This window comes from Capricornis sumatraensis, chromosome 14 (assembly GCF_032405125.1).
Source record: "Capricornis sumatraensis isolate serow.1 chromosome 14, serow.2, whole genome shotgun sequence".
Taxonomy (NCBI): Eukaryota; Metazoa; Chordata; class Mammalia; order Artiodactyla; family Bovidae; genus Capricornis; species Capricornis sumatraensis.
In genome coordinates this window covers 40,926,464-40,946,633 of record NC_091082.1, presented here as the reverse complement: position 1 = coordinate 40,946,633, position 20,170 = coordinate 40,926,464, and the positions used below count along the sequence as shown (strand labels likewise).

The following is a 20,170-nucleotide window of genomic DNA, read 5'->3' as shown; positions in this document are numbered from 1 at the left end:
AAACAGGTCATTGCACTTCTAAAATTGGCCTAAGAAATGCTGACCAATTTCTTTTTCGAAAAGAGACAGAAGAAAGGTTTCAGAGAAGAAAGGGATATTGTCAGAGTGGGCCAGTATCTGCATCACAGAATAAGGCAGAATTCTAGTAGATACTCCTGGGGACACAGGCTGGCACTTTTCCCTTCCCACCGTGGTGAGGAGGAAGGACTAGGTCAAAAGTATGATCAGTCTCAAGACATGGGCAATGTTCAAGTTCTCCACTAAGCAACTGCATCCACTTTTGAGTTGAGCTAGTAACTGTCAACATGTCAGGAATCACGACTATTATCTGGGTAGACAAGCTATTGTGCTCAATGTACTTTGAAAAGAGCTTTGCAACAAGTCTTGTATGTATCCTATATTATTTTTCAGTCAAAATGCAATGTTTCCTATGCAAAGATAAATTTCAATCTATAATTAGTAATTTGCTGCTGTTGTTCAGTTGCTAAGTAGTGTCTGACTCTTTGCGACTCCATGGACTGCAGCAGGCCAGGCTTCCCTGTCCTCCACTATCTCCCAGAGTTTGTTCAGATTCAGGTCCATTGAGTCAGTGATGCTATGTAACCATCTCATCCTCTGCTACCCCTTCTTTTGCTTTCAATTGTTCCCAGCATCAGAGTCTTTTCCAATGAGTCATCTCATCGCATCAGATGGCAAAAGTATTGGAGCTTCAGCTTCAGCAACCGTCCTTCCAGTGAATACTGAGGGTTATTTTCTTTTAGGGTTGACTGGTTTGATATCCTTGCTTTCCAAGGACTCTCAGAGTCTTCTCCAACACCACAAGTTGAAAGCATCAATTCTTTGGCACTCAGCCTTCTTTATGGTCCAGCTCTCACATCTGTGCATGACTATTGGAAAAACAGCTTTGACTATACGGACCTTTGTTGGCAAAGTGATGTCTCTGCTTCTGAATATGCTGTCTAGGTTTGTTATAGCTTTCCTTCCAAGGAGCAAGTGTTTTTTAATTTCATGGCTGCAGTCACTGTATGCAATGATTTGATTTTGGAGCCCCCCAAAATAAAATCTGTTACTGCTTCCACTTTTTCCCCTTCTGTTTACCATGAAGTGATGGGACCAGGTGCCATGATCTTGGTGTTTTGAATACTGGGAATTAGTAATTTACCTAACCATATTTCTGATAGGAGATACAGTTTTCTTGGAGAAAATATTATTTTGCTTACATTTCTACAGTGTATTATATTTAGAAGACAATTTCCAATATAGTTCATATTTGATCCATCAAAAAAAGGATAAAGGTCAAATACTGTTATCCACATTTTATAGGCCTTGGTGAACTTATATTATGCGTGCCAAGGATATCTAGCAATTTAACAGTTGGAATTCTGACCCAAAATCAGATCTCAAAGCTCTAGGTAGGGAAAATGTCATAGAATGGAGGTGGGGAATGGAAGAGGGGTTGGAGGAACAACCCATGGCCAGGGAAGCCTGGTGTGCTGCAGTCCATGGGGTTGCAAAGAGTCGGACATGACTGAGCAACTGAACTGAACTGGGGGAGCACAGAGTGGGAGATAACACTTAAGTGACAGCAGAGAAATATGAATTAATCTTGATGCTTAACTACCTGGAAAAGGAAATGGCAACCCACTTCAGTATTCTTGCCCAGAGAATCCCATGGACAGAGCCTGGCTGGCTACAGTCCATGGGGTCACAAAGAGTCGGGCACAACTGAGTGACTGACACACACTTAACTACCACCACCTAGTAAAGCAACCTTAAAAAGATCACTGAATTTTCTAGAAAACCCAGAGATAAATCCACGCACCTATGGACACCTTATCTTTGACAAAGGAGGCAAGAATATACAATGGAGAAAAGACAATCTCTTTAACAAGTGGTGCTGGGAAACTGGTCAACCACTTGTAAAAGAATGAAACTAGAACACTTTCTAACACCATACACAAAAATAAACTCAAAATGGATCAAAGATCTAAAGACCAGAAACTATAAAACTCCTAGAGGAAAACATAGGCAAAACTCTGACATAAATCACAATAGGATCTTCTATGACCCACCTCCCAGAGTAATGGAAATAAAAGCAAAAATAAACAAACGGGACCTAATTAAACTTAAAAGCTTTTGCACAACGAAGGAAACTATAAGCAAGGTGAAAAAACAGCCTTCAGAATGGGAGAAAATAATAGCAAACGAAGCAACTGACACAGAATTAATCTCAAAAATATACAAGCAGCTCCTGCAGCTCAATTCCAGAAAAATAAACAACCCAATCAAAAAATGGGCCAAAGAACTAAACAGACATTTCTGCAAAGAAGACACACAGATGGCTAACAAGCACATGAAAAGATGCTCAACATCACTCATTATCAGAGAAATGCAAATAAAAACCACAATGAGGTACCATCTCACACCAGTCAGAATGGCTTCGATCAAAAAGTCTACAAACAATAAATGCTGGAGAGGGTGTGGAGGAAAAGGAACCCTCTTACACTGTTGGTGGGAATGCAAACTAGTACAGCCACTATGGAGAACCGTGTGGAGATTCCTTAAAAAACTGGAAATAGAACTGCCATACAGCCCAGCAATCCCACTGCTGGGCATACACACCGAGGTGTACCCCAATGTTCATCACAGCACTGTTTACAATAGCCAGGACATGGAAGCAACCTAGATGTCCATCAGCAGATGAATGGATAAGAAAGCTGTGGTACATATACACAATGGAGTATTACTCAGCCATTAAAAAGAATGCATTTGAATCCGTTCTAATGAGGTGGATGAAACTGGACCCTATTATACAGAGTGAAGAAAGTCAAAAAGAAAAACACCCATACAGTATACTACGCATATACATGGAATTTAGAAAGAAGCTAACAATGACCCTGTATGCGAGACAGCAAAAGGGACACAGACGTAAAGAACAGTCTTTTGGACTCTGCGGGAGAAGGAGAGAGTAGGATGATTTGAGAGCGTAGCGTTGAAACGTGTATATTATCATATGTGAAGCAGATCGCCAGTCCGGGTTCGATGCATGAGACAGGGTGCTCAGGGCTGGTGCACTGGGATGACCCTGGGGGATGGGATGGGGAGGGAGGTGGAAGGGGGGTTCTGGATGGGGAAACACATGTGCACCTGTGGCTAATTCATGTCGATGTTTGGCAAAAAACACTACAATACTGTAAAGTAATTAGCCTCCAAATAAAATAAATTAATTAATTTTTTTAAAAATCACTGAATTTTCAAAGACTTCATTTTTTTTTTCATCTCAAAAGGAAAAATCTGGACTAGATATTTTCAGAAATGCATTCAAAACCCATTATTAGTGCCTAAGATATAGGCACTAAGATATGTGAGATATAAAGATCTTATAATACTAGGCTCTTTCCCCTAAAATAACTCACAGTTTACTGGATAAGACATACACATGAACAAGACAACCAAGAAACATGATTAACAACAAAAGATAACAGCTTTGTGAAGAACAGAAAGGAAGAATTTAGCAAGGAATGAGGCTGGGGATTTAAATCTGAATTGTCTTAAAGGACAAAAAAAACAAAAAAAACTATTCCAGCAAATAGAAGACAGAGGGAACAGCATAAAGGCTCAGAGTAGAAATGCTATAATAGTTTATACTGGAAATTACAAACAGTTCAGTACTGCCAAAGTGTAAATGGACAGCAGAAAAGAGACAAGAAAAGAGCTGAAGCAGAGGCCAGGATGAGATTTTTGCATGATATATTAAGGAATCTGGACTTTATCCAGCAGGATAAAATGAAGATCTAGGGCCGGGCTTTCACAGGTTAGCAGCATAGTTAGGATTTAATTTTAGAAAGATCACTTTGACATTCATGGGAAGGAAGAACATGAGTGGTAGAAACTACAGGCAGAGATCTATAGGTAAAAATGTACAGCAGAGATGATGAGGGCCTATTCTAGAGATGAGAGAGAAGGAAATACTTTCAAGGAATAAGAAGCAAGACCGGAAACATTAGAAATAAATTGGGAGTAAGATGAAGACATGAGGGGGGAAAAAGGCATGAAATACATCCAGGTTTCTGCTCAAGACAGAACTGAGGTAGTGAATACGGGGGGAAAAGTTGATCAAATTATCTTTGGTTCAGCTTAAGATTTGTTGCCTCCAAAAATATCTAGGTAGAGATGTCCAGTAGTCAGCTGAATATAGTAAAGATAGCAATCTAATGCTCAGAAAAGAGGCTTGCCCTGAAGATACATAAGTGTGGGAGCAAGCTGTATACTAGGAGTAACTGAAACCCTAATGTGAATGTAACCATCCAGGGAGAGAGTACAAAGTGAGAATGAACCCAGTTAGATATCCAAATGCATGCAATGAGTCAACCAAGAAAACCAGGAAAGAAAAGCATCTTAGAAAACAATGAGAGATCATCCCAAGATCAAAACTATAAAATGTCCCCCAAATGTAAAGCCAGGAAAAGAACTAAAAAAAAACAATGTCTCCTAGTCTGAGCAATTAAGGGGTCACTGGAGAACTTACTAAAAGTGGTTTTATCAAGCAAATAAAAAAGTTAGACTGCGTTGGACTGAAAAGTAGAAACAACTAGTATAAAGACATCTTTGGGGAAATTTTGAACTAGAAGAAAAGGAATCTGAAACTTAATGAAGAATGGAAAGATCAATACCAAGTCCCATCTAGTTCTCTTACTTTATTATTTTCATACAAATAAAAAGCCTATTTTAGTAAAGTTCCATTAAAACTCACAAAGATTAATCTTCAAGCACCATATTTTAATTATCTAGAAAGCTAGGGGGCACACCGTAGCCATGAATGGAACACATATGTATGTATCACATCTCCCAACAAACCTGAGTGTGCTGCACCCGGTGCTCCTAGCGCCTCTCTGTCATATGTCGAAGACAGCTAGAACCAGTGGGAGACTACCGAGTATCTCTCTCCGCTCTTACTGTTCCTTAACACCTCACGAAAACATTCCTCGTTACCCTCTGCCTGGAATAGTCTTGTCCTCTATTTCATAATAATTTCATTACCATTCACTCTTCAATGGCCTGCTCAAACTTCCCTCACAGAATCACAGAAAGCTAGAGACAAAGGGGACCTTACAAATTCATTCAGGGGTCCTCACCATGCTGATGAAGGGACTAAAGACCAGAGAGTGTGAGAACGACCTGCCCAAGGTCATACTCATGGTTTTGGGTAGAGCTTAAATTTGAACTACTTCTTCAACTAGGGCCCTTTTCACTACACATTACTATCTCAGGTAATTATCGCAAGGAGGCTTCCCTGATAGCTCAGTTGGTAAAGAATCCGCCTGCAATGCAGGAGACCCCGGTTAGATTCCTGGGTCGGGAAGATCCACTGGAGAAGGGATAGGCTACCCACTCCAGTATTCTTGGTCTTCCCTTGTGGCTCAGCTGCTAAAGAATGTGCCTGCAATGCAGGAGACCTGGGTTCGATCCCTGGATTGGGAAGATCCCCTGGAGAAGGGAAAAGGTACCCACTCCAGTATTCTGGCCTGGAGAATTCCATGGACTCTACAGTCCATGGGGTTGCAAAGAGTCAGACACGACTTTGACAAAAACAAATTATTGCAAACTTATGACTGCAATAAGTCAGGCGTTAAAACCAATCAGTTTAAGACAGTTGTTTGTTGTAAGATCCATGTTATTCATATGTTTCCCAAAATTAAGGAGCTGGTCTATAACTTCACTTATTAATTTAACTATCCACAACTACTTGATTATTCAAGATTACAGATGCCAACTAATATTGATTTCATGGATAAGCTGATTGTCAGTCACTAAATAGGCTCTCTCCTCGAGAGTGTAGCATTTATTTCAGCCTCTGCCAGTGGAAGTGTCGGAGCAGATGTTGGCAGACTGTGACATACAGTATGTCTTTAAACTTGTTGGGGTGTGAAATTTCATAAGGTCAAAAAATGCTGCATTTTGATCAGCATATACAGGAGTTCTGTACTTTATAAATTCAGACAAACCAATAATAGCATTTGCTAGTAAAATAGACAAACTAAGAAACCACACTGGCTTTAGGTCAGATATGATAATGTACACTGCTAGTGTTTTAAAAGCCAATTTCTATCACTTTAAAGTAAATGCTTGCCCAAAATGTCTTTAGAAAGAAAATGTATTCGTAAGTCAATACAAAATATAAGGTATTATTTCAACTGACAACAGGATTTTTAAAATAATTTTCTACTGACAGAAAGCCGTAAGTGTCTAATGAGCCATTTGGTAGAGACAAAAGTATTTTCTTAATACACAAATATAACAGTATCCTCACTTTAAAAAAAATGACACTCCCTATGGAAAAATCCACTTACATAAACAAGAGATTTTTTTTTTTTAGTTAAAATGATTTCACAAACTTTTTGGTTTATTGTCCTATCGTATTGTTTAAAAAAAACTGAAAGTACCCCCCAAAAAAGACTGTGGCGCTATATAATGATAAAATCACACGTATAACATTTGAGAATTTTTATCATTTTCAATTTTCTGATGCTGCTATATTTTTTAACTGATTTTTGCTTCAATTTTCCCTCATATCTTTCCAAATCGTGACTAACAGATAACTGCATACAATCAATGGAGAAAGCAATGGCACTCCACTCCAGTACTCTTGCCTGGAAAATCCCATGGACAGAGGAGCCTGGTAGGCTGCAGTCCATGGGGTCACGAAGAGTCGGACACAACGGAGCCACTTCACTTTCATTTTTCACTTTTATGCACTGGAGAAGGAAATGGCAACCCACTCCACTGTTCTTGCCTGGAGAATCCCAGGGACAGGTGAGCCTGGTGGGCTGCTGTCTATGGGGTCGCACAGAGTCCTACACGACTGAAGCGACTTAGCAGCAGCAGCAGCATACAATCAAAATCAAAATTAAGAATGGTGTGTCTAGTTAAAGATTTTATCACAAACTTTATCTCTTATGCAAGTTTATTTTAACTTAATATTATGCTTTAAAATGTTTTACTCCTGAATTAACACAGAAAACCCCTTTCATTGATTAATCAGCAGTTAAAACAATCTGAAAGCCTTGTTATAACAATTATAATCACCATTATCATCATCATCATCATCTTTCAGTTTATTTTTGGCTATTTTCAAGAAAATATATAATTCCTAAATAAGTTTAAATTACAAACTTATTTAGAAATTTGTAAGGAAGAAATAGTGTTAGATATTTGTAAGGAAGAAAAATTTACCACAAACAAAATCTTCTCAGAAAATAATGTTTAAGGTAAATCACTTGTTTCTTATCATACAATCAATCAAAACGGTTAAGATCATGACAGGAAACTTCGATTAGAGGTGCACTAAGAACTGCAATATCTTACAACCAAGTTCAATCCAGCAGTCAAGTTCAAAGGTCTCTGTTTTCATTTTAAAGAAAACCTTGAGGTATGTACCTGGGGAACGGTTTTTATCACAAAGTTCTAACTATGAAAAAATTATACTATTTTGGATTATATAAGACCACACATTATAATAATCCATGGAATCTTTCAGTTCCAATGCTAAGGAACTGAAATTCTATATAAACTGAAAATTTATCTGCAATTAAGAACAAACCTAAACTTTTTCATAGGTTTTTCACATATCTGAAAGTATCTGACACATACAGCCATACAAATAAATAAATACAAGGTGAATCAACAATTGTAATTAACTTACTTGCTACTGAAAAGTTGTTGAGGGGATAAGGTAAATCCACATCTTGGGGTTTCTCTTTATATCCTATGAATGAGCCATCTGTCTTCAAAAGGAAATATCTTGGCCTCCAGTTTTTTATATATTCTCCTACATGAGGAAAGCATGCATGTTAATGCTGGGGGAAAAATGAACAGCAGCTTTTATGTGAAAAAATAAATTATGGTACAATATATGTCCTACAACACTGGCCTCCAAAAATTTAGATAGGCAATTTTCTTTTAACTTAGCTTACAAAAGGAAATACATAAGCCTGCAATTAAGATTCAATAAAAACCCAAACATGTTTTGTTTCTAATGATTTCACACTTTGATAATTCATTTGCACCATTATTTCTTCAGAGAATCATTCAACTGAGTACACATTTTGTTCAGTTTTTCATATCAGATGGTTGTTAGAGCATATTTTCAGTCATCTTAAAAAGCCTTGGTAAATAAATCATACACACAGTATCAAGGAATTTCAATGAAAAACACATCATAAGAGGGACACGAAATAGATGTTTCTCTTCCATGTTCCACAACTAATCGTGTCATTTTTTAAAAAGAAAGGGAAAACGTCTATTTTCATTCTTAAACCTTGAGCATAACTTGTTTAAACAACATTCTATTATTAAAAGGAAAATAACTGCACAAATGCTGTAAACAAGGAAATGAAAAAACATGGGTTAATAGAGCTTAAAAACCACACACACATTCATACACATAAATGTAAGAACTAAGAACATGTGGTTAGTCCCAAGCACACAATAGTCAATAAATGTATATTCTATCAGATTTTGATACAAGCTATCAACTAGCTACCAAAATATAAATTTTTAGCATCAAGATCACCATTTGCTTACTTTACACTTCTTTTTAATTTTAAGCAACAGACGCACTCCATGATACATTAAGAGCTGGAAAGCTCCCTGGTCTCAATTTTCACTTCTCTACTAAATATTTCTATCTGGCTTTTCAATCTCAAGTGGTTAATCACAGTACTACAAAACTTTGAAAGCAGTGCAGCTTTCCCTTCAAATCAGTTTCTCCTGACATCAGCTATCTAAGCTCAAACCTAACATTTGACTGTTCCCTCTCATCAGTAGCTAAGTCAGTACTGACTTCACAAGTCTCTCTTACTTAGACAACCTAAGATGCCCTAACACTTTACATCTGCCCTTCTGCTAATGCACTGTGACTTTTCTCCCATTCTACTCGCCCCTCTTCCATCATAATGCATCTATCATCTCCAGATAATTCTAATGTCCTTATGTACTGCTTTGATGATATCACTTTTATGCTCAAAAATATTTTCCTTACTGTTTCATATCAGTCTCATTGTATAAAATATGAGTTTTCCCATAAACTCACCCCTGACATGTATTTCAGATGTGGAATCATTCCTCTGGGTCGGCAATTCTCCAAATTCTCACCTCAGACCTCTTTACACCCTTAAATATTTTTCATACTTAAATATAGCCAATGAATTTTTCTGTATGTAGATTACAACTATAATATTTACTGTATTAGAAACTGAAAAGGAGAAAATTTAGATTTTTATTACCTCCTTTAACAGTAAAAAAATAAACTCATTGCATGCAACATTAATATTTTTATGACAATAGTTTTATTTTCTAAAACAAAATAAGGTGAAGAGCTGAATTGCTTTACATCTTTGCAAATCTTTTTAATGTTTGCCTTTAAAGAAGACAGAGTTTCATTATCTGTTCCTACATCTAAACTGTTAAAGTAATATATTTTTGATTGAAGTATTTTTTAAAAATCTAGCCCAAACAGACAGGTAGTTGGAAAAGGGATGAGTATTCAGATAGTTATGGATGTCTTTCTTTGATACTACACCAGCATTTGACAAGCAGTCATTTTCTAAAAGGTTGCCTGCAATGTGGAATTTGAAACCACTATCAATGAACTTTCTGTACTTTGCTATTTGAAATCCCTGGGTCTGTATTTCACACTGAATGAATCTTTTACACACTGCATGATTTTCTAACAGCACACACTGTTCATTTAGGAAACACTGGTCCACCAGGTTATATTGATCTTGCAAATACTGACACAATTCACTACACAATCACATTCAGTACCACTACAAATCCTATCAGGAAAGTAAGCAGTGGGAAGCTCTGCAGCTCATGACAACAGATATGTTCTCCAAAATTGTACTCTTTGCTTTAAAATTCAGTTTTAACCAATGGAAATAAATACTGTCACTTCATTTTTCTTAAAGTGATACACTCCAAGGGCCCAATCGAGTGCCTGCCACTTGATGATGCTCAAAAATAACTTACTAAATGAATAACTGTATATACGAACATCTTCCCCCCGAAGTGTATAGGCATACGAGAAAAAATTAAGGAAAAGGGAAACCTGACACCACTCATAACTTTAACTTACTTAAAAATATGGCCCTAATGTGAATAAACACAGGCCAGATTTATAAAACCAGAATGATAAACCCACAGTTCTCATTAAAAAAAGCAAACAGATCCTTTCTTAACTGTACTTATTGTTTAATTTTTCTATTCCTATTTAAGTATTCCTATATAAAAATTAAAATCATGAGATGTTTTCTAATCAGTGACGTTATATTTATATTTCAAATGTTATTTTAAAACAATAACTTGTACTGGTACAAAATGCTATAACTTTGATAAGCTAAATAGTAACAGTTTAATAACTATACCAAAGATAAAATGAAATAAATCCATTTTGTAAATTTTAAAGAAGAAAAAAATCAGGAAAACATCATTTTTTCTTACACAAGATTTCTCCTTATCTTTTAAGAGTACTAAATACATTCTTTTAAAAATGTGTAATTAAAAGAAATAAGTCAAGTTTTCAATTCTAAGAATAATTTCCTATCAACCACTAAGAATTTACATGTGTAGATGAAAGACACAAAATATCACCACAAAAATTTTTATCACCTTGTTAAACGAATCTTAAGAAATTAAAAATATTTATGTGGCTTATAGCAGGGCTTTTTAAGGAGAAAAGGAAAGATATAAGCATCTGAATGCAGAGTTCCAAAGAATAGCAAGAAGAGATAAGAAAGCCTTCTTCAGCGATCAGTGCAAAGAAATAGAGGAAAACAACAGATTGGGAAAGACTAGAGATCTCTTCAAGAAAATTAGAGATACCAAGGGAACATTTCATGCAAAGATGGGCTCAATAAAGGACAGCAATGGTATGGACCTAACAGAAGCAGAAGATATTAAGAAGAGGGGGCAAGAATACACAGAAGAACCGTACAAAAAAGAGTTTTACGATCCGGATAATCATGATGATGTGATCACTCACCTAGAGCCAGACATCCTGGAATGTGAAGTCAAGTGGGCCTTAGACAACCTCACTATGAACAAAGCTAGTGGAGGTGATGGAATTCCAGTTGAGCTATGTCAAATCCTGAAACATGATGCTGTGAAAGTGGTGCACTCAATATGCCAGCAAATTTGGAAAACTCAGCAGTAGCCACAGGACTGGAAAAAGTCAGTTTTCATTCCAATCCCAAAGAAAGGCAATGCCAAAGAATGCTCAAACTACCACACAATTGCACTCATCTCACATGCTAGTAAAGTAATGCTCAAAATTCTCCAAGCCAGGCTTCAGCAATACATGAACCGTGAAGTTCCTGATGTTCAAGCTGGTTTTAGAAAAGGCGGAGGAACCAGAGATCAAATTGCTAACATCCGCTGGATCATGGAAAAAGCAAGAGAGTTCCAGAAAAACATCTATTTCTGCTTTATTGACTATGCCAAAGCCTTTTACTGTGAGGATCACAATAAACTGTGGAAAATTCTGAGAGAGATGAGAATACCAGACCACCTGACCTGCCTCTTGGGAAATGTGTATGCAGGTCAGAAAGCAACAGTTAGAACTGGACATGGAACAACAGACTGGTTCCAAATAGGAAAAGGAGTACGTCAAGGCTGTATATTGTCACCCTACTTATTTAACTTATATGCAGAGTACATCATGAGAAACGCTGGACTGGAAGAAACACAAGCTGGAATCAAGATTGCAGGAAGAAATATCAATAACCTCAGATATGCAGATGACACCACCCTTATGGCAGAAAGTGAAGAGGAACTAAAAAGCTTCTTGATGAAAGTGAAAGAGGAGAGTGAAAAAATTGGCTTAAAGCTCAACATTCAGAAAACGAAGATCATGGCATCTGGTCCCATCACTTCATGGGAAAGAGATGGGGAAAGAGTGGAAACAGTGTCAGACTTTATTTTTTGGGCTCCAAAATCACTGCAGATGGTGACTGCAGCCATGAAATTAAAAGACGCTTACTCCTTGGAAGAAAAGTTATGACCAACCTAGATAGCATATTCAAAAGCAGAGACATTACTTTGCCGACTAAGGTCCGTCTAGTCAAGGATATGGTTTTTCCAGTGGTCATGTATGGATGTGAGAATTGGACTGTGAAGGAGGCTGAGCACCGAAGAATTGATGCTTTTGAACTGTGGTGTTGAAGACTCTTGAGAGTCCCTTGGACTGCAAGGAGATCCAACCGGTCCATTCTGAAGGAGATCAACCCTGGGATTTCTTTGGAAGGAATGATGCTAAAGCTGAAGCTCCAGTATTTTGGCCACCTCATGCGAAGAGTTGACTCATTGGAAAAGACTCTGATGCTGGGAGGGATTGGGGGCAGGAGAAGAAGGGGACGACAGAGGATGAGATGGCTGGATGGCATCACGGACTCGGATGCGAGTCTGAGTGAACTCCAGAAGTTGGTGAGGGACAGGGAGGCCTGGCGTGCTGTGATTCATGGGGTCGCAAAGAGTTGGGACACGACTGAGCAACTGAACTGAACTTGATTAACAGAAATTTCTTAAAAATAAGTCTATTATGCATCCCTGACACTTATTACTCGAAGAGCGTGATAGTCATTTACCCAGAAGAAAAACTGAAGTCAAAATTTCCCTTCTTCATTAGATAAACATTAAGTATTTCTGACAAAACTTTATTACTAATTTTGAATTGATTCCATTAACCAACAACTGTACTGTCATGCTAAGCTAACAGTGTATCCCAAACTTTCAATAAAGACTCCTGAATGTAGTTTTCATTTTATCATTTTCTATCTATAATATGAATCGACTTTCTGAGAAATTATCCTAGGTGCTAGGAACACAGTAGCAGACCAGAAATAATGGCCTCTAACTCATAAAGCTTATGTTCCAGTATTATACCAGATTTCTGATCCCCACTAAAATCTGGAGAAGGGTTATAAGTATTTCCTGAAAGCGAATCCTTTATTATAGGTTCCTATAAACATTCTTAATTAAAGCTCATGTAATAGCATGACGTGTTGGTCTAATTAAATATTCATTTTTGAGAAATGGGCCTTACAGAGGACACAAACTCATAAGGTATCAATAAAACAAAAAAGTAAGCTTATTGCTATGTACTAGACCCAGTACAAAAGAAGGATAATATTCCTAGCTTAAAAGAATTGTTAAAAGTTACAGCTTTTCCCAATAGTTTGGAAAGACACTGTGCACACTGACAGCAAAGCAGAATTCTTCCTGCAGCCTTGGGACTCCCAAGAAAACCAGCTGCTCATGGAACACCTTCTTAACTGACTCAGCTTAGGCAGTTCAAATAAGGCACAACTAAGTCTGCTCTAAAAATATGGCCAAAAAGTCCTGGCTTTCATAGCGGCTAAATTCCTAGAACCCTCTCTGCCACCATTCTTTTTTAGACAGACTAAGATAAAAGGCTTCTCTGGTGGCTCAGTGGTAAAGCATCCACCTGCCAATGCAGGAGACGGGTTCTCCATCCTTGAGTCAGGAAGATCCCCTGGAGAAAGAAATGGCTGCCCATTTCAGTATTCTTGCCTGGGAAATTGCATGGACAGAGGAACCTGGGGGGGTACAATCCATGGGGTCACAAAAGAGTTGGACACATCTTGGTGACTAAACAACAACAAAAGTTAATCACATCTTATCTTTTAAGCATAGCATTTACACCTAAGTTTGTACCTCCTGCATTAAAATGAAGTTGCATCATACTTTTTAAATTCATAGCCCATAGATTTCAACTAATTTAAAAGACAGCCTGGTTATAATGGGGAGAAAGTCTTATTAAATAAAGCAGCAGCATTTATGGAGTACCAAGTTTTCTGAAGAGACTGTTCAACAGATAGATACCCATCCATATAGATTCAAAATGTGTATGCACTGTCATGATTAACTTTCAGCAAGCACCACAGTCACACCTAGACAAGATGTCTATCATAACTTTCTATCTGCCTTAATGGGTGTTTCCAATTCATTCATACTCATTGGCTGGAGGCTTTGTATATTTTGAAGTACGCTGTTACCAATACCGAAACATATTTTCTAACAAAGTTTCTGATATTTTGACTTCTGTAGTAGACTGAATGGTGACCCCAAAATATATGTATACACCCTAATCCCCGGAAAAACAGCTATCTGTTTCATTAACTACGCCAAAGCCTTTGACTGTATTGATCATGACACACAGTGCAAAGGTCTTATTTGGGAATACCAGACCATCTTACCTGTCTCCTGAGAAACCTGTATGCGGGTCAAGAAGCAACAGTTAGAACCTTGTATGAACAACTGATTGGTTCAAGACTGAGAAAGAGTACAACAGGGCTGACTACTGTCACTGTGTTTGCTTCATTTATACTCTGGGTACATCATGAGAAACGCCGGGCTGGATGAGTTAAAAGCCAGAATCACGACAGGCGAGAGAAACATCAACAACTTAGATATGTTGATGATACCACTCTAATGGCAGAAAGCGAAGAGGAATCAAAGAGCCTCTTGAGGGTGAAGGAGAGTGAAAGAGCCGGCTTAAAACTCAATATTTAAAAAAAAGGTGGAAGTAGTGACAGATTTCCTCTTGTTGGGCTCCAAAATCACTGCAGATGTTGAGTAGCCATAAAATCAGAAGATGATTGCTTCTTGGAAGGAAAGTGATGACAAACCTAGACCATGTGTTGAAAAGCAGAGACATTACTCTGCTGACAAAGGTCCACAGAGTCAAGGCTATGGTCTTCCCAGTGGTCACATATACGGTTGTGAGAGCTGGCGAGTGAAGAAGGCAGAATGCCAAAGACTGATGCCTTCAAACTGTGGTGCTGGAGAAGACTTCTGAAAGTCCCTTGGACAGCAAGGAGATCAAACCAGGGAGATCAACCCTTAATATTCACTGGAAGGACTGATGCTGAAGCTGAAGTTCCAGCTCTACTATTTTGGTCATTTGATGAGAACAGACAACTCAACGGAAAAGCCCCTGATGCTGGGAAAGATCGAGGGCAGAAGGAGAAGAGGGCATCAGAAGGTGAGATGGCTGGATGGCATCACTGATGCCATGAACATGAACTTGGGCAAACTCCAGAGATGGTGAAGGACAGAGAGGCCTGGAGTGCTGCAGTCCATGGCATCGCAGAGTCAGACACAACTGTGACTGATCAACAACAACAATCCCTGGAAACTGGGAATATTACTTTCTTTGGCAAAAGAAGTTATTAAGGTAAGGATTTGAGAAGAAGGGCTTTTCAAAAGAGAAACTCATCCTGGACAATCTGTGCATGCATGGTCAATCACGTCCCACAGGCTCCTCTGTCCATGGAATTTCCCAGGCAAGAATACTGGAGTGGATTTCCATTTCCTCCTCAAGGAGATCTTCCCAGCCAAGGGATCAAACCTGCATCTCCCATGTCTCCTGCATTGGCAGGCAGATTCTTTACCACTGAGCCACCTGGGAAGGCCCATCCTAGACTATCCAGGTGAGCCCTAAATCCAATTACAAGTAGAAGTGAAGCAGAAGAAGGTTTGACACATAGAGAAGCGGAAGAGGCAGTGTGAAAAAAAGAGACAGAGACTGGAAAGATGCACCACAAGTAAAGGACTAACTGAAGACACAGAAGCTGGAAGAGGCAAGAAATGGACTCTCCTCTAAAGCCTTTGCAGGAAGGTTTACACCTAGATTCTAACTTATAACCACTGCTTACACCTGCCGATATATTAATTCTAACTTCTGGCCTCCAGAACAGTCAGAAATGTCTGTTGTTTAAAGCCACCCAACTTTCTGTAATTTGTTACAGCACACCTAAAAAACAAATGAAGCTTCTCAACACTACAACCAAAGGCTTGTTTACAGAAACAAACAAAAAAACGAAAACTGAAACAACAACAAAAACCCTACTGATTAAGTTATTGGCATAAGTGTTACAGAGACTCAAAGTTAGTAATACTTTACACATACAGAGGGGAAAATCCACACCACTCTGATAAAAACAGAATCCTACTTATGAAATGCAGGGTTGGAAGATGCTGTTTACTGGAGTTCAGTTTTACTTAGTTATGATTTTAGATTCTGGACTTTTGCCAACGTTCTTACCTTACTTAATAATTTACTTCTTGTAATCTCTTAAAAATAAATTGAAATTCTGGTTTCTGTAATAGATATAGGTGATAGAGGTTTTAAAAATACCAATGGTCACTCATGCTTGTTATAACAGAAGCTTCAAAAGCTAGTCATTTCCTACTAATAACAAAGAGGCTCAAGGCATTCTCACATGAATATCAGGAAGGAGGCATTACTGTTTTGACTCCTCATAAAGCTAGTTTCCTAATCTGAAAAATGAGAATCAGTGCCTACCTAAAGGGTTTGGAAGGACATAAAAAGGACTTATAACATTCCCTGATATATGGCAAATGTTAGATTATTATTATTATTATTATTAAATGAAGCCACAATCATTTATTGTAGTATCATTTACAATTCAGCTACAACCTCACATTAAATAGTCTACTAATCAATATAGCACTTATTCAGGAGTATTTGCATAACTGAGGCAACAGGCAGCAATCAGCAATAAATTTACTCCATCAACAGAAAAAAGTCTCCTTAGTTTCAGGTATATAAAACAAATCCTATCTAAAGAAATAAAAAAGGTTATCCAGTGTCAAAACACAACACTGATTTAATACTTTCACTTCTTTTTTAAGATAGGGATAGAATACCACAGAAGTAACTACTCTTCCAAAGAAAAAAGCCAAAGTCTTAGGTCCCTGAATTATTTTTATTAAATGACAAACATAGGGCACAGTACCATGAAAATACAAATAGTTTAAGAATTTCAAAGAAGTGCTTTAAGCCAAAAAATGACAGCTTTCAATAAAAATGTACATAACTTTAAGAAACTATTAGTCTTAAATAAAAGTCTTCATGAGTCAGTTTTTACCTAAGACCAAAAGAAGTTTAATGTTTATTTCAGAATAAAATTTATTTAATTTTATGGTTCACAATATTATAAATATTCTGCTGCTTGTTGACAGATGCCAACCAAATTTACACATATGAACTACCTAAAAGAAAACACAGCAGAATCTTTTTTCCACTAGTGGATTTTCATAAATAAATATTAGCACTATAAACAAATAAATACTGAATATATAATTCATAATAGTGTGCTATATTATAAATATCTTATAACTAAATATAGTTACTGAAGAAACACATGATGATAAACATAATACAATATTTGCAGTTCTTAAAATTGCCTGTTACGTTTTTACATAGCAGATCCAAGTATCACATTCCAATTAGTTCTAAGAAAAAGCCCTATTTCTATCCCTGAGGGAGTAGAAGAAATATTTCCCTCACTGAAATTATCACCATCCCATTTCATAGATGTCTTGAAAATAATCTTAAAGAATTTTTAATAATACCTACATTGCAGTGAGCTAGCATAACAATTTTTCAACAAGGGATAATCTGAAATGTTAATAAATGAAAATGCTCTTGCACTTATATATGTTGACTTATTTCCTTCTCCTGCAAACCTAAATTTTTAGGTTATCTTTCCCCTTTTCATTAAGTCCTTTCCAAGGATGTTCTTTCTTTTTGCCCTTGAGCAAATTAAAACTTAAGATTCTATGGTGTCTCTATGCACTCTCTTCAAAACACAGCCATTAACCAGCTCTGGATATTGTCAGACTCTGGAAATTAGGTGATATCTGCAAAATGTGCCTCTGTCTGCATCTGTCTGTGCTCAGTCGCATCAGACTCTTTGTGAACCCATGGCCTGTAGCCCGTCAGGCTCCTCTGTCCATGAGATTATCCTGGCAAAAATAATGGAGTGGGTTTGCCACTTCCTCCTCCAGGGGAATCTTCCTGACCCAGGGATCAAACCCCTGTCTCCTATGGCTCCTTCTTGGCAGGCGGATTCTTTACCACTGGGCCATTTGGGAAGAAATTAATGACTCCTGCCCAGCTCAGTTGTTCTGAGTTTAAAGCTACTGGCCAATGAGCATCCCAAATCAAAGAATAAGGTTCTTTAAATATTTTTATTTAACACTGGGGGAAATGGGCTTCTAATAGATCAACTCATTTAGAAATAATTAGTGTCAAAATACTTACTAAAAACAAAAGCACTGAGAATGCAGCAATGAATGATACAGGCATAGTGCCTGCCCTCATATGGCTTTTAGTAGGCAGCTGTGGGAAGAGCTAGAGAAAAGCAGATGATTGAGCAATTAAAATTCAAAATGAAAACTTCTTCCATTTCTATAATCATTTTTAAGACTTCAGCAGGTCATAGTGAGGGATGGTAATACCTGCTATGTCTTGGTTATTTCCAAATAGAAACCTAAGTGCCCATTCAAAAAAGTGCTCAGTATTTGCTGTTTGAAGCATTACTATGGGGAAGAGACTGGGAGCAGCACATGGTCCCTGAACATTTCGCAAAAGAACTGTGCTAATCCAGGTTTGCAGCTGTGTTAATTCAAAATGAGGCCCCTTCCTCTTTGAAGCCTCATGACAATACAAGCAGAGAAGCACAGTTATACAGTTATTGATACAACCTCCATCCAGCATAACCTATAACAACACCTTAGTCTTGCACATTTCAAGGCTTGTCTTTTTCTCTCATTATTTTCTGTATAGTATTGATCGATGCAGTATCTTTTTCTCTTGTAATTTTCTGTATGGTATTGATTAATGAGGTCATATTGCAAAGCATTCATATCTTTATGATCATCTCACCCAGGTTGCCTGACTATCTCACGAGGTCACATGAGAGATTTGTCTGCTCTGGTACTGGTCAACATTACCACTGTAACTGGCCAGATGGAAGATGTTTACAATTTTGGTGATTCTGCATCCTGCTTCCAAGATGCCTTAAATGCTTTCCAGATGTACCCACATTCCTGTTTTACCACATATGCTCCTTCATGATTATTTTCAAAGTATATTATAGTCAAGAAATTTTTCTTCCACTGCATAATGCATGAACTTGTCATTTTTATATTAAGCGTAGTTTTCATATCTACTTCCTAAAGAAGGCTGGGGTCCATGTTCTGCTTTGAAGCTGAAGCAATCATGAGGGAAGTCCCTAAGCACTGAATACCGCAAGATGTTGGAATGCCAGCTTCTCTCAGATCTCAGAATGCCAAGTCTGCCACTACTTCGTCTACTTTATAATTTTCTTTTGTTATCCAGAAAATTGCACAATTACCATCTACCTTTAACAGTCTGGTACTTGTTTCATAGTATTCTGTAAATTAGTTAATCAAATCCTGGCTCCCTTTGTTTTTAGGAAACATTACACTGTAAGCCAAAAATGTGATGCTTATTATTCTTATAAATGTAAGAATATCTTAATAGAGTTACAGTATAAAGCTTTAATGTGAGAGAAAAGCAAGGAAAATGGGGAGGAGAGAGAGAAAACAAACCACATATAGGAACTAGCCAACAGAAAAACAGCATCTTGGCAATTTAATGAAGAATAAACCGTGAGATTAGTTTACATAGCAGTAGATATGTTGTGGAGAATTACTCAATCTGTACTCAGCTTCCTGCTGGGTTAAATGTGAGCTAAATTATTATTTTGCTTACATTTACGCCCGTGTAGATTGCAAAAGCAAAAAAAAGCTTTCTTTTTAATCTGCTTTCTGCATTATAGGAAAAAGACTCCAACTCCACACACTACATTAAACATACAGTCATTCCTGCAGTATTTTAACAGAGTAGTGAGGGCCAACAGGATTTTTAACTATTTCAAAGAAATGGACCAATTTAAAAAAGGCTTCATTGGAAATTTTTACAATTTTCTTACTGTATGTATTTTCTATTTCACCACATCATATTTTCTCTGTATTAAAATCAATGTAATATCTTGCACTGCAGTGAATAACTGTAATGAATTTCAAACATGGAAGGACTGAGCCTATTTGCAAACCTACTTACATGTACCACTGGCACCTACCACGGAGAAGGCTGGCGTTTTCCACTAACTGAATGGATGAATAAACCTACCACTATGCAGAACAGGGACTACATTCATGTCACAAGAGCTCGTTCAAATGGAAATCCCACTATAACACAACCCTGCATAGCTCAATCCATTTTTCTGTGGTAATACACCTGATGGATAGAACAGAC

The 20,170-nt window shown here is 37.5% G+C and overlaps 1 protein-coding gene across 1 annotated transcript in view; it reads right to left on the bottom strand.

The window, feature by feature from the left end:
* The window catches only part of AKT3 (AKT serine/threonine kinase 3), a 266,553-nt gene that overhangs the window by 136,261 nt on the left and 110,122 nt on the right, over positions 1-20,170 (bottom strand). Inside the window, exon 2 of the mRNA XM_068985636.1 lies at positions 7,703-7,828. Within this exon, the coding sequence (XP_068841737.1) occupies positions 7,703-7,828 (126 nt within the window). The remainder of the gene's footprint in view (positions 1-7,702; positions 7,829-20,170) is intronic.